The 14,582-nt window shown below is 51.2% G+C and overlaps 1 protein-coding gene across 1 annotated transcript; it reads left to right on the top strand.

Moving 5' to 3' along the window:
- Positions 1-345: 345 nt before the first annotated feature.
- DDOST (dolichyl-diphosphooligosaccharide--protein glycosyltransferase non-catalytic subunit) lies at positions 346-14,540 on the top strand. The gene is made up of 11 exons (XM_027521560.1): positions 346-832; positions 1,040-1,150; positions 10,605-10,691; positions 11,524-11,627; positions 11,721-11,815; positions 12,077-12,170; positions 12,354-12,502; positions 13,016-13,163; positions 13,677-13,797; positions 13,922-14,028; positions 14,129-14,540. The coding sequence occupies exons 1-11, from the start codon at positions 361-363 to the stop codon at positions 14,276-14,278; spliced, it is 1,638 nt and encodes a 545-aa protein (XP_027377361.1). The 5' UTR covers positions 346-360; the 3' UTR covers positions 14,279-14,540.
- Positions 14,541-14,582: the final 42 nt, after the last annotated feature.

A 14,582-nucleotide genomic window follows, 5' to 3' on the forward strand; every position in this document is an offset into this window, starting at 1 on the left:
GAGAAGCGCCCAGGTTACAGGGCTGGTGCGAGCATGCGCCCAGCTACAGGTTCTGAATGTATGCCCAGTCCACACTGCCTCCGGCCTGCGGGTGGGCCGCGCCCGCGCCAAGGCCCTGCGCCCATGAGCAGCGGGAGAGATTCCGGCCCTCTTCCCGCAGCCCCCACGCCCGCGACCCGTCCCCGGCCTTTTTCCAACCATCTCCTCCCTGGAGAGAGTGGAAGTGGGGCCTGGTTCCAGTCGAACCTGTCCCGGGCCAGCGAACCTCCAGCCCGGACCCCGACCCGAACGCCGCGGCCGAGTCCAAGACCAATCGGATGAGGAGGCGGGAGCCGGCCGGGACTCCGGCGGGAGTCGGCAATGGGCGGAACCCAAGGGCTCTCGGCCCTACTGACTGGCCGCGGCCGCACAGCTGTCTCTCTAGGATTGAGCTTTTTCCTCTCGGGGGGGCGGGACTGCGCGCCGCTTTCACCAATAGTGTGCCGAGAACCCGCCTCTCACAGGGACATTTCCGGCCGGGTTCCTCGCGCCTCGCCGTCCAAGCAGAGGTTCCGGACGCCCGGCTCCGGCGTTTTCGAACCACTTCCGGGTGACACTCCAAGACAACGAGCCACGATTGGGCGACGGTGGAAGGGGCACTTCCGGTGCCCAGGCGTCTGGTTTGTTTGGAACAGGAAGATGGCGACCTGCGCGGCCCGTGTGTGGTCCGGCTGGTGGCTGCTGCTGCTGCCTTTGCTTGGCCTGGCCGGCGCCAGCGGTCCCCGCACCTTGGTACTGCTGGACAACCTCAACCTCCGGGAGACGCATTCGCTTTTCTTCCGGAGCCTGAAGGGTGAGATTGGGGCCCGATGGATTGGCAAGGTCCCTGAGCCCGGAGACACCGACCCCTCTCCCTCCCACCCGAGCTGGCCTTCCAGGTCTGACCTGCCGCCAGGGGGCTGGTGGGGGAACGGGGGTGGGGCAGGACGGTCATGGTCTCTGCAGTGGTGGTTCCTCTTTGCCTCCTATGTGCCTCAGCTCCCTCGTTCTCTTTTTCCAGATCGCGGCTTTGTACTCACATTCAAGACCGCAGATGACCCCAGCCTGTCCCTCATTAAGTACGGGGAGTTTCTTTATGACAATCTCATCATTTTCTCCCCTTCGGTAGAAGGTAAGGGCTGCGGGTCGCCCCAGAACTCTGATTTATCAGCTGTCTTTAGGATCGTGGGCATTCCTGGGATGGAATGGGTCGCCAGCCCTGGGCGCTGCTGCTCCCAGAGAAGAGAAATGCTAACGCTCAGTTGGTAAAGAATCTGCCTGAAATGCAGAAGACGGTTCGATTCCTCAGTCAGGAAGATCTGTTGGAGAAGGGATAGACTACCGACTCCGGTATTCTTGGGCTTCCCTTGTGGCTGAGCTGGTAAAGAATCCACCTGCAATGCGGGAGACCTAGGTTGGGAGATCCCCTGGAGAAGGGAAAGGCTACCCACTCCAGTATTCTGGGCTGGAGAATTCCAGACTCTATAGTCCATGGAGTTACAAAGAGTCGGACACGATTGAGTGACTTTCATTTCACTTCACTTCACTCTGGGCTTAGGAGAGGATATGTCCTTACCAGAAGACAGAGCTAAAGACTGTGGGATCAAGTGTTGTTGCAGACCTTAGAACTCCTGGCTCTGCTACTCTGAGAAGTGGGTTTTCTCCATTAAAGGGCCTGATAAGAAAGATGAACAGTTCCTTCACCGTTGCGCCCCCCGCCCCCTTAGGTTTGCCTGTCTGGAAAGAGAAAATGGCTGTACCATAAGTATGATTTTCTGTAAAGGGGCATTGGTGGTAGTTGATCCTGAGAATTCAGATGGAGTCCTAGTTAGACTGAGAATAACCTTTAGTGATTACCTAGTCCAAACCCCTATTTGAGGCTGGGTGCATATATCCAGGGCTTAGCAGAAGACTAGTTGTTGAACCAAACGAACATCTTCACTAGATTTTCCAGTTGACATTCCTGTGACAGCTTACTATTTTAGCTTACTATTTTATTTCAATCTGCCACTGTACAACTCTGTTAAGAAGATCATGTATTAAGCTGAAATTTGTTTCCTACTTCCTGCTTTGTTTATTGGGGCAAGGAGGAAAAGGGTTTCTGATACTCCCCAGGGCCTAAGAGAATAGGTCTAATGCTTATTTTGCTTAGAGGCATAGCCTTTGCATGATCAGGTCCTGAGTTATTCGGTTGTTTCTTCTCCAGACTAAATATCCCCAGTTCTTTGGCTGTTTCCCTCTTTGTTGTGCTTTTTCAGTGAGCATCCTAGTCATTCTCTTCTTTAGTGGCTTCAGTTTATCTTTTTCTCAGAGGACACAAGTTGTCCCTGTCCGGGGTAAGTCAGGACTGCCATCTCTCTGTTCAGCTCATGAAGCTTAGGAAGGCTGCCTCTTCACTGGCATCGACTTTCTTTTCTGTGGTTCATGTGAGATTGGGATCTGCCAAACCCCTGATGTATTTTCCCCTAGGTTCCCATTACTTGATGAGGTGCTCCCAACGCCCCTGTAACATGTGCCTTTGGAATTGGCTTTTAGAGGCAAGTTCAGTTGTGCATTAAAATCTTCAAGTTGGCTAGGCAGGCGAATGATGCCTTTAGCAGGTTAAGTGGTGTTTGCTGGATTGCTGTGTTGGAACTCTGAAAGCAGTACTGAATAGTGACAGAGCCTGCCCTTGAGGAGTCTTTCAACCTGTGAGGAAATAAAAATAAGGACTTGAAATGAGTTCCCAAGCCACATGTCAGAATGTCCAAGATGGAGTGGAGGGACTGTCTGAGTTGTGCTTAGAAGGGTCACTGAGGGGGAGGGAAGTGGCAGAGGTGGGCTGAGGAGGCTGAGGTTGGCTGCTGTGAGTGGGAGAAATGGCAGAGCCTAAGATACTGCTTCAGAAATCGGGGTCATTTCCGTACCCACTTCGCGATCTTTACCACTTTCCATATTTGTGATAGTAATGTTTTTCTTCAAATTGACCTGCTTTAAAAAAAAACCCAGTTTAAAAGAAAACTAGTAATGAACCCCTTGTCACCACTGAAGATGGAAAGCCAGTACTCTACCATCGATTGATTTCTGTGGAGGAAAATATAAACAGAATGAATGCAGTGCTGTCAAGTTCTAGCTGATTCTTGACCTGCTGAAGGCTTTGGACCTGAGGCATCCTCTTAAAAGAGGAGATGAGCTGGTTGAGAGAAGTGTTAAGGCCAGTATTGAACTGTGACCATTCTTGATGGAGAAAGTAGGGAAAACAAATGGAATAATGTCTCTGAGATTCAGTGTTATTTGAAGCCCTGCCCGGCATCTCTGTGGTCAACTTTTCTGCCTCTTGCAGGGTGGGGACCGATCTTGAGGGAAACCGTCTCAGACACCCCTAGGGAAAAGGCTAGCATGTTCTGGAGGTCGGGGGTGTTCAGGATAAGTCGTGTCCAGGATAAAGGCTCTTGAGTGCCCTTCTGTGGTACTGTGACTACTAGGCCCTCTTAGGTGTGAGGACCCCGGCCTGGCTGCCTCCTCCACGTGTCAGTTGGTTCCTTGCTCTTCTGGGATCTGGAAACTCTGAAGGCACGTGCAGTAATGGCTACAGGAGAAGGATCCTTAGCCTGTCCTCGGTACCCGGGAAACACTGGGTCCTTGTTTTATAGATGGGGAAACGGGCTTAGAAAGGTGAAGGGGTTGCCTGGATTTGTTGTTTTTCAATCACTCAGTCGTGTCTGACTCTCTGTGACCCCATGGACTGCAGCACGCCAGGCCTCCCTGTCCATCACCAACTCCCGGAGTTTACTCAAACTCACGTCCATCGAGTCAGTGATGCCATCTAATCATCATCCTCTGTCATCCCCTTCTCCTCTGCCTTCAGTCTTTCCCAGCGTCAGGGCCTTTTCCAGTGAGTCGGCACTTCACATCAGGTGGCCAAAGTACTAGAGCTTCAGCTGCAGCCTCAGTCCTTCCAATGAATATTCAAGATTGATTTAAGATCAACTGGTTTGATCTCCTTGCAGTCCAAGAGACTCTTAAGAGTTTTCTCCAACACCACAGTTCAAAAGCATCAATTCTTCAGTGCCCAGCCTTCTTTATGGTCCAGCTCTCACATCTGTACACGACTAATGGAAAAACCGTTACCCTTGACTAGATGGACCTTTGTTGACGAAGTGATGTCTCTGCTTTTCAACATGCTGTCTAGGTTTGTCATACTTTTTCTTCCAAGGAGCAAGCGTCTTTTAATTGCAGGGCTGCAGTCACCATCTGCAGTGATTTGGGAGCCTAAAAAAATAAAGTCTGTCACCCTTTCCATTGTTTCCCCATCTATTTGCCATGAAGTGATGGGACCAGATGCCATGATCAGGAGTTTTTGGAATGTTGAGTTTTAAGCTAGCTTTTCACTCTCCTCTTGCACTTTCATCAAGAGGCTCTTTAGTTCCTCTTCGCATTCTGCCATAACAGTGATGTCATCTGCATATCTGAGGTTATTGCTATTTCTCCCAGCAGTCTTGATTCCAGCTTGTGCTTCATCCAGCCTGACATTTCTCATGATGTACTTTGCGTAGAAGTTAAATAAGCAGGGTGACAATATACAGCCTTGACTTAGTCCTTTCCTGATTTCGAACCAGTCTGTTGTTCCATGTCTGGATCTCACTTTTGCTTCTTGACCTGCATACAGATTTCTCAGGAGGTAGGTAAGGTGGTCTGGTATTCCCATCTCTTTAAGAATTTTCCACAGTTTGTGGTAATCCACACAGTCTTCGGCTTTAGTGTAGTCAATGAAACACAGGTAGATGTTTTTCTGGAATTTGCTTTTTCTGTTATCCAACAGATGTTGGCAATTTGACCTCTGGTTCCTCTGCCTTTTCTTCTTAATTTTATTTTATTTTTAAACTTTACATAATTGTATTAGTTTTGTCAAATATCAAAATGAATCCGCCACAGGTATACATGTGTTCCCCATCCTGAACCCTCCTCCCTCCTCCCTCCCCATACCATCCCTCTGGGTCGTCCCAGTGCACTAGCCCCAAGCATCCAGTATCGTGCATCGAACCTGGACTGGCAACTCGTTTCTTACATGATATTTTACATGTTTCAGTATTCTCCCAAATCTTCCCACCCTCTCCCTCTCCCACAGAGTCCATAAGACTGTTCTATACATCAGTGTCTCTTTTGCTGTCTCATACACCGGGTTATTGTTACCATCTTTCTAAATTCCATATATATGCGTTAGTATACTGTATTGATGTTTTTCCTTCTGGCTTACTTCACTCTGTATAATAGGCTCCAGTTTCATCCACCTCTGCCTTTTCTTAATCCACCTTGAACATTTGGAACGTCTCAGTTCACGTAATGTTGAAGCCTGGCCTGGAGAATTTTGAGCATTACTTTGGTAGCGTGTGAGGTGACTGCAATTGTGTGGTAGTTTGAGCATTCTTTGGCATTGCCTTTCTTTGGGATTGGAATGAAGACTGACCTTCTCCAGTCCTGTGGCCACTGCTGAGTTTTCCAAATTTGCTGGCATATTGAGTGCAGCACTTTCACAGCATCATCTTTTAGGATTTGAAATAACTCAGCTGGAATTCTATCACCTCCACTAGCTTTGTTGGTAGTAATGCTTTTTATTTTATTTTATTTTTTTTTAATTTTATTTTTAAACTTTACAATATTGTATTGGTTTTGCCAAATATCAAAATGAATCTGCCACAGGTATACATGTGTTCCCCATCCTGAACCCTCCTCCCTCCTCCCTCCCCATACCATCCCTCTGGGTCGTCCCAGTGCACCAGCCCCAAGCATCCAGTATCGTGCATTGAACCTGGACTGGCGACTCGTTCCACGTATGATATTATACGTATTTCAATGCGATTCTCCCAAATCATCCCACCCTCTCCCTCTCCCACAGTGTCCAAAAGACTGTTCTATACATCAGTGTCTCTTTTGCTGTCTCGTACACAGGGTTATTGTTACCATCTTTTTAAATTCCGTATATATGCGTTAGTATACTGTATTGGTGTTTTTCTTTCTGGCTTACTTCACTCTGTATAATAGGCTCCAGTTTCATCCACCTCATTAGAACTGATTCAAATGTATTCTTTTTAATGGCTGAGTAATACTCCATTGTGTATATGTACCACAGCTTTCTTATCCATTCATCTGTTGATGGACATGTAGGTTGCTTCCATGTCCTGGCTATTATAAACAGTGCTGCGATGAACATTGGGGTACACGTGTCTCTTTCAATTCTGGTTTCCTCAGTATGTATGCCCAGCAGTGGGATTGCTGGATCATAAGGCAGTTCTATTTCCAGTTTTTTAAGGAATCTCCACACTGTTCTCCATAGTGGCTGTACTAGTTGGCATTCCCTGTTGGTAGTAATGCTTTTTGAGACCCACTTGACTTTGGACTCCAGGATGTCTGGCTCTAGGTGAGTGATCACACCATCCTGGTTATCTGAGCCATGAAGATCTTTTTTGTATAGTTTTTCTGTGTATTTTTGTGAACTCTTTTTAATATCTTCTGCTTCCGTTGGGTCCATACCATTTCTGTCCTTTATTGTGCCCATCTTTGCATGAAATGTTCCCTTGGTGTCTCTTAATTTTCTTGACGAGATCTCTAGTCTCCATTCTATTGTTTCCTCTATCTCTTTGCATTGATCACTGAGGAAGGCTTTCTTCTCTCTCCTCGCTATTCTTTGGACTCTGCATTCAGATGGGCGTAACTTTCCTCTTCTGCTTGGACTTTTACTTTTCTTTCTCAGCTATTTGAAAGGCCTTCTTAGACAACCATTTTGCCTTTTTGCATTTCTTTTTCTTGGGGATGGTTTTGATCACCGCCTCCTGTACAGTGTCACGAACCTCCATCCATAGTTCTTCAGGCACTCTATTAGATCTAATCCCTTGAATCTGTTTGTCACTTCCACTGTATAAGTGTAAGGGATTTGATTTCGGTCATATCTGAATGGTGTAGTGGTTTTCCCTACTTTTCTTCAATTTAGGTCTGAATTTTGCAATACGTAGTTCATGAGCTCAGCTCCCAGTCTTGTTTTTGCTCACCGTATAGAGCTTCTCCAACTTCGACTGCAAAAAATATAAATTAGTCTGATTTCGGTATTGACCATCTGGTGATGTCCATGTGTAGAGTTGTCTCATGTTGTTGGAAGAGGATGTTTGCTATGAGTACTGCATTCTTTTGAGAAAACTCTGTTAGCCTTTTCCCTGCTTCATTTTGTACTCCAAGGCCAAACTTGCCTGTTACTCCTCCAAGTGTTTCTTGACTTACTACTTTTGCATTTCAGTCCCCTATGTGATGAAAAGGATATCATTTTTTGGTTTTAGTTTTAGAAGGTCTTGTAGATCTTCATAGAACTGTTCAGTTTCTTTGACATTAGTGGTTGGAATATAGACTTGAATTACCATGATATTGAATGGTTTGCTTTGGAAACGAACAGAGATCATTCTGTCGTTTTTGAGTTTGTACCCTAGTACTGCATTTCAGACTCTTGTTGACTATGAGGGCTACTCCACTTCTTGTAAGGGATTCTTGCCCACAGTAGTAGATATAATGGGTATCTGAGTTAAATTTGCCCATTCCTGTCCATTTTAGTTCACTGACTCCTATAATGTCGATGTTCACTCTTGTCATCTCCTGTTTAACCACTTCCAATTTACCTTGATTCATGGACCTAACATTCTAGTTCCTATGCAGTATTGCTCTTTACAGCATCGCACTTTCCTTGCACCACCAGACATATCCACAACTGGATGTTTCCACTTTGGCTCAGCCTCTTTATTCCTTCTGGAGCTATTTTCCCATTCTTCTCCAGTGGCATATTGGGCACCTCCTGACCTGGGTAGTTCATCTTTCAGTGTCATATCTTTCTGCCTTTTCATACTGTTCACTGGGTTTTCAAGGCATGATGCCTGGAGTTAAGCCCAGGTATCTCAGTTTCATTCATACGGAAGTGAGAGTTGGACCATAAAGAAAGTTGAGGTCTGAAGAATTAATGCTTTTGAACCGTGGTGTTGCAGAAGACTCTTGAGAGTCCCTTGGACTGCAAGGAGATCCAACCAGCCCATCCTAAAGGAAATCAGTCCTGAATATTCATTGGAAGGACTGATGTTGAAGCTGAAACTCCAATACTTTGGCTACTTGATGCGAAGAGCTGATTTGTTGGAAAGACCCTGATGCTGGGAAATATTGAAGAAGGGGACGACGGAGGATGAGATGGTTAGGCAGCATCACCAGCTCAAGGGACATGGATTTGAGCAAACTCTGGGAGATAGTGGAGGACAGAGGAGCCTGGTGTGCTGCAGTCCATGGGGTTGCAAAGAGTTGGACACAACTTAGTGACTAAACAACAGTAAATCATCAATTTCCTAGTCTGTCACTATGCTGGAGTTTCAGCAGCAAGCTTCCTGACACTTTGGGCTGGATGATTTTGTCTTGTGGGCACTGTCTTGGTCAGTGCAGTGTCCTGAGCCCTGACCCCCCAGGTGGCAGCAGCCTGCTTCCCCTGGTGACAAGAAACATCTGCGGGTATTGCCTTGAGTGGCGGAATCACCTTGCTGGGAACCCCTGTGCTGGACCAAGCAGCTGTTTTACGTTGTAAGGATCTGCCTGGCCTCTCTGGAGGAGGCTGGGTGGACGGCTCGGTGTGGGGTAAGGGCTTGAGCGCCCCCCACCCCTGACTAAGATGTTCTGTCGATTGGTAAGGTACTGTGCTTTTCTTTCTCCTGAAAATCAGCGCTCAGAAAAGAGGGCCGTTCTCACGTTTGCGTCGTTACAGACTTACGTGGTGAGCTCATTTCTAAGTGCCCAGTGGATGTGGTGGGCAGACTTGCGTGCCCAGCCGGCGTGAACGGCACCTCCAGCCTTCCAGTTGCTCGGGCAGAGATCTTGGCGCCGTCCTTCGTGCCTCCCTCATCAGGCTTGGCCCTTGACGTGGGGGCGCAGGGCTGCCCTGCTTCCTCCCCCTCCACTGCTGGGGTCCAGACACCACTCTTCACTGCCTGGGTGATTGCAGTGGTCCCCTGTCTCTGTGTCCATCCTCACCCCTGTTCCTGATTCCCCTCATAGCCACCAGAACCATCCTTTAAAGGTACAAGGAGATTATCTTGGTCTCCTGCTCAGAGCCCTCGGTGGCTCCCCCTGTGGCCACTGTCACAGAGCCCACAGAAGCGGCAGTGCCCGGCTCCCTCTGCTGCGCCTCACCCCTTTGTCACACTGAGCTCCTCCCTGGTGGCGAGTCGCCCACCTCGGGGCCTTGCACCTGCCGTTCTCGGTGCCCGGGTGCTCGCGTCCCAGATGCCTCGCTCGCTCACTCACACACACGTGCCTGGCGTCTCCCTGGCCAGCACACATGTACGCCAGCCCCTTGTCCTGCCTTTTCTTCTCAGCACACAGGAAGCAATTTCACGTAACGAAAAGGTGAGTTACTGAGCACTCTAGCCGCTGCTTCATGTTGAGCCTCAGGGGTGCCTGTGGGGAGGGCCCTTGAGGGCGTCCCTGGCGGCTCAGACGGCAAAGAATCCGCCTGCAATGCGGGAGACCTGGGTTCCGTCCCTGGGTGGGGAAGACCCCCTGGAGGAGGGCCTGGCAGCCCACTCCAGTATCCTTGCCTGGAGAATCCCCAGGACAGAGGAGCCTGGCGGGCTGTAGACCATGGGGTCGCAGAGCATCTGACACGACTGAGCGACCCAGCACTCGAGCCTGCTGCGGCCCCCGCAGTGCCAGTTCTGGGTGCTTATGGCCGTCCCCTGACCCTCTGGCCAGAAAAGGGTGTGGTCTTACAGGTGCTGAAAGTTCATGTGCCTTTTTGGAGCTCACTTTAAAACAGTGTATGAAGTGGTCCTGTTGTGACTGCTGGACCTGGGTTAACGGGGAAACTTCTCGTGTCGGGCAGAGCACTGCCCGGGTCACGTGACTGCACATCCTGAGGCTCAGGAGCGCCCCTTCTCAGGCGGGCGCACTGAGGTGAGGTCGATGGGCTCTGGAGAGCGGCCAGGGGCCCAGGAGTGGCTCGAGTGAAGACAAAGGTACTGATGGAAAGTGCGGGTGATATGCTGCAAGTTGTTTCACGAAATGGGAGTGAAAAAACATGGCACTTCTAGACGAATAGTTCGTGTGTGACTTGAAATGTGTATGACTGACTTGACAGCTGTAATTGGTAGGTGTTTGAGTGTTTCATTTGTACTTCTAAAGGTTTATGAATTTGAGCCATTATTCTTGGCTCTTCACACTGAGGAACTGGGAACATTGTCCTGTCGCGACGTGTATAGTAGAGGTCCCTCTTGCTTTGGGCCCCCAGAGGGTGCTATTCTGTAATTGGTTGTGCCTGGTCTCTGGTGTGACTCAGCTGGTTAAGAACTCACGTGCCAATGTTTGATCCCTGGGTGGGGAAGATCCCCTGGAGGGAGGCATGGCAGCCCACTCCAGTATTCCTGCCTGGAGAATCCAATGAACAGGGGAGCCTGGCAGGCTACAGTCCGTGGGGTCACAAAGAGTTGGACACGACTGAAGCAACTTAGCACGGGCTGTGGGTCACCCTCCCCACCCAGATGTCAGAGGAGCAGCGAGAGGAACCTTCTGGGTCCTGAGTCTGGTGCTTCTTTCAGATTTTGGAGGAAATATCAACGTGGAGACCATCAGTGCCTTTATCGACGGTGGAGGCAGTGTCCTGGTGGCTGCCAGCTCAGACATCGGTGAGTCTGGCCCGGGAGGCTGTGGCATTTCCCAGTGTTTCTCCAGGGGGCTGAGAGCTTTACACATGGAAGCTGCCAAATGGGCATTCGCGGTGGGGAGGTGGGGGGAGCCCTGCCAGGGAGGGCGGGCACTGCAGCACCCTTCAGTCCCTCCTGCGCCTCCCGTGACCAGAGCCAGGGAGGTGAGGAGCAGGTCCTGTTTAAGAGCTGGGACCCCTGTTTTTCTTTTCCTTTGTTTTGCTTTTTCCTTTTGTTCTTTTGTTTTTTTGGCGGCTCTTAAAAAAAGAAGGCAAGAGGGAAGATGAACAGATTTTTGTTTCTTATTTTGGACATTTTCAAAGACACTTAGAAGCAGGGAGAGGGGAGTGGGATCCCGAACCCCTTGTACTTAACCACCAGCTGCACTAGTGAGCACCCCCTGGCCACTCGTTTCCCTTCTTCAGTGTGGGTAGGTTTTTAAAACTATGTTGGGTGGGGTCTTGGTTGGGTGTTGATGAAGAGGAGAGAAACCTTGTAAGTCCAGACTCACCCAGATGAAGTTTGCCCGAGGTACTTGGCTTCAAAGCAAGTTTTTGTGCAGAACCAAGATCACTGTGTACTTGCGGAGGGAGGGGTCAGCTGGTGGTGGTTTATCAGTTTAGATTCTGACTCCGCAGGCAGAACACCATGCTGTTGCCCAGGGGTCGTGGGGGCTGCGCCCGGCTTGGTGACGCCTCAGGGCCTGGGGGTGACTGGTAGTAGAGTGAGTCATGAGGATGCTGGCAGGAGGGACACTGCTCGGCCCAGGGCCCCAGCTTCAGGGCTCAGTCAGGCGTCTGTCGGGTCTGTGCAGGCGACCCTCTCCGAGAGCTGGGCAGTGAGTGTGGGATTGAGTTCGACGAGGAGAAAACAGCTGTCATCGATCATCACAACTATGACGTCTCAGACCTTGGCCAGGTAACCAGCTCAGCCTCGAAACCAGGAGGGGCTTGGGAGGGGCCCCCTGGCTGGGGGACCTTCTCCTGATCCAATTTCCCTCTGCTTGGGCAGCACACGCTCATCGTGGCCGACACAGAGAACCTGCTGAAGGCCCCCACCATCGTTGGGAAATCATCTCTGAATCCCATCCTCTTTCGGGGCGTGGGGTGAGTGAGCAGGAGAGGCTGGCAGAATCCTGGGGGAAGAAGGGGTCCCTTTTGTCGGGAGGCTTTCTTTCCCCTGGAGCACGTGGGTGAGATTAAATGTGACACTGAGTCAGATTCCATCGTCACAGCAAGAGGAGGGCTCGGGGTTTGGCTTTTAAAAGTGTGATGAATTCCTGTGAAGGAGTGGCTACTGAGGGACCCCAGTCCTTTGGGCTCAGTTCTTGGGGGTCAGAGTTGGGCAGTTCTCCTTTCCTTCTCCAGTATGGTGGCCGACCCTGACAATCCTTTGGTGCTGGACATCCTGACGGGCTCTTCCACCTCTTACTCCTTCTTCCCGGATAAACCCATCACCCAGGTGAGGGCCTTTGCAGCCTCGAGGCCTCCCGCTCCTGGGCCTGGGGCAGCACTTTTTATCTGAAAGTGAGCAGCAAGCAGGAGAGCCCCCTTGGCGGTGGGATGAGGAGTGGGTGGGCAGGGTGAGGGCAGCAGCAGGGGGTGGTCTCGGCCTTCCTGGCTGACGGCCTCATGTTGCCACCAGTACCCGCACGCCGTGGGGAAGAACACCCTTCTCATCGCGGGGCTGCAGGCCCGGAACAACGCCCGGGTCATCTTCAGCGGCTCCCTTGACTTCTTCAGCGACGCCTTCTTCAATTCAGCGGTGCAGAAGGCTGCACCCAGCTCCCAGAGGTAAACGCGGGGGCCTGGGGCCACCAAGGGGTAGGTCTGTGTGGACCGGGAGGAGGGAGCCTTTTAGCTAAAAGTGCTGGAGGCTGAGTATCTTCAGGTGCTTTTTTGAAGACTTTGTCACTTTATCGCTTCTGTTGGCAATCTAGACTGTTCATAGTAGTAATGATTTATCTGGAGACGTTTTGGTGGTGGTGGTGGTGGTGGTTTAGTCACTGAGTCGCGTCTGACTCTGCGGCTCCGTGGACTGCAGCACACCAGGCCTCCCTGTCCTTCACTATCTCCTGTCACTGATGTTTTGGTAGCTGTGCACCTATCGTGTAGGTGACACCCAGAGCAGCGTGTCACGCTTGTCATCCTTTCCCGTTTTCCCCTTGAGCAGGATCCCAGATGTGTGTGGCCTTCAGGCAGGGCCTGGCTGGGTGTGGTCTGTCTGGTGCCTGGTGACTGGTTTACCAGGCACTGCTGGAGGGAAGTTGGTCCCCGGCTGCAGCCTCTCCGTTTCTCCTTCTGCAGGTATTCCCAGACTGGCAACTACGAGCTGGCTGTGGCCCTTTCCCGCTGGGTGTTCAAGGAGGAGGGGGTCCTCCGGGTGGGGCCCGTGTCCCATCATCGGGTGGGCGAGACAGCGCCACCCAACGCCTACACCGTCACTGACCTAGTGGTAAGAGCCTGGCGCTGGAGGGACCCTGGGTTTGGGCCAAGTTGATTCCGCTCAAAAGCACTCAACACTTGCATGCTGGGCCTGAAGCGCCCAAACGAGGCTGAATAAGTTCATCTTCACCCTAGGAAGTCAGCTCAGGTGCAGAGAGCCTGGCATATAACTCACCGTCACAGGCGGCCTTCTGTGGAGGAGGTGTGCTTTTGCTGTGGGAACGCAGAGCGGGGAGAGGCTTTACTGGTTTACTCCGCTGGGAGTAGAATTCACATTGAGTGGGGTCTGGAGAATCAGTCAGGAAAGGCTCGCATGGCTACTGGAAGCAGGGCCGCTCAGGCGTGCCAGTGCGCTCAGGGAGAGCACTGTTCGGGGCAGGTCAGAGGGCCGGGCCAGCTGGCTGCGTCTCCACTTTGGGGGTGGGAGACTCCTGCCCGAATCACAGGGGGATTCAGTGCAGCTGAAGGCGAGGCTGTCCTGCCAGGCACTGGCCACCGGGCTTACCCCAGCTGCTTGTCTCAGGAATACAGCATCGTCATTGAACAGCTCTCAGATGGAAAGTGGGTCCCTTTTGATGGCGATGACATTCAGCTGGAGTTTGTCCGCATCGATCCTTTTGTGAGGACCTTCTTGAAGAGGAAAGGTAAGCGCAGCTCTTGCGAGAGACAGCTCTGGAAGCCCATCCCTGCCTCTGTCTGGCTCTCGAGGAGCAGCTCACCGATGGCCCAGGAAGCCCCTCCTGGCTGTATGTCTTGGCTCTTCCCCAGGTGGCAAATACAGCGTCCAGTTCAAGTTGCCTGACGTGTACGGTGTGTTCCAGTTCAAAGTGGATTACAACCGGCTAGGCTACACGCACCTGTACTCCTCCACTCAGGTAAGCCCCCTCCTGCCGCCCTCCACTCCGGGCACTCTCCGCCCCCGCGCCCCGCGCCCCGCCCCCGCGCGGCCAGGGCCCGGCACTGCTGCCTTCGCAGGTGTCCGTGCGGCCGCTGCAGCACACGCAGTACGAGCGCTTCATCCCCTCGGCCTACCCCTACTACGCCAGCGCCTTCTCCATGATGCTCGGGCTCTTCATCTTCAGCGTCGTCTTCCTGCACATGAAGGAGAAGGAGAAGTCCGACTGAGAGGCTGGCGCCCTGCACTCCTGGCAACAGAGTCGGAGGGTTTTCATAGGATTGGTTTTCTTCTGCCTTTCTGGTGGTTTTTGGTTTATTTTTTAAGCCACGGACAATGGTACAGCATTACCTCAGTGGGAGATGGAACATTGAGTACCAGAGGGTGGGGGTTAGGGAATAATTTGTTTTTCCACCTTTAACGCTGTGTATTTTTTCATATGTGACGTCAACTCTCATTTCTAAAATAAAGAGAAACATGGCCCTCACATTTCATCTGACCCCTGTTGTACTTTGCTGATGGGGCAGGGGGATG

The sequence above is a fragment of the Bos indicus x Bos taurus genome, chromosome 2, assembly GCF_003369695.1.
Source record: "Bos indicus x Bos taurus breed Angus x Brahman F1 hybrid chromosome 2, Bos_hybrid_MaternalHap_v2.0, whole genome shotgun sequence".
NCBI lineage: Eukaryota > Metazoa > Chordata > Mammalia > Artiodactyla > Bovidae > Bos > Bos indicus x Bos taurus.

What these genes read in the sequence shown, in the direction of transcription:
- DDOST (XM_027521560.1), top strand. Translation starts at nt 361, where the DNA reads ATGGGCGGAACCCAAGGGCTCTCGGCCCTACTGACTGGCCGCGGCCGC. An exon ending in GGCTGCCAGCTCAGACATCG is followed by an intron (nt 10,692 to 11,523) that starts GTGAGTCTGGCC and finishes GGGTCTGTGCAG; the next exon opens with GCGACCCTCTCCGAGAGCTG. An exon ending in CGGATAAACCCATCACCCAG is followed by an intron (nt 12,171 to 12,353) that starts GTGAGGGCCTTT and finishes TGTTGCCACCAG; the next exon opens with TACCCGCACGCCGTGGGGAA.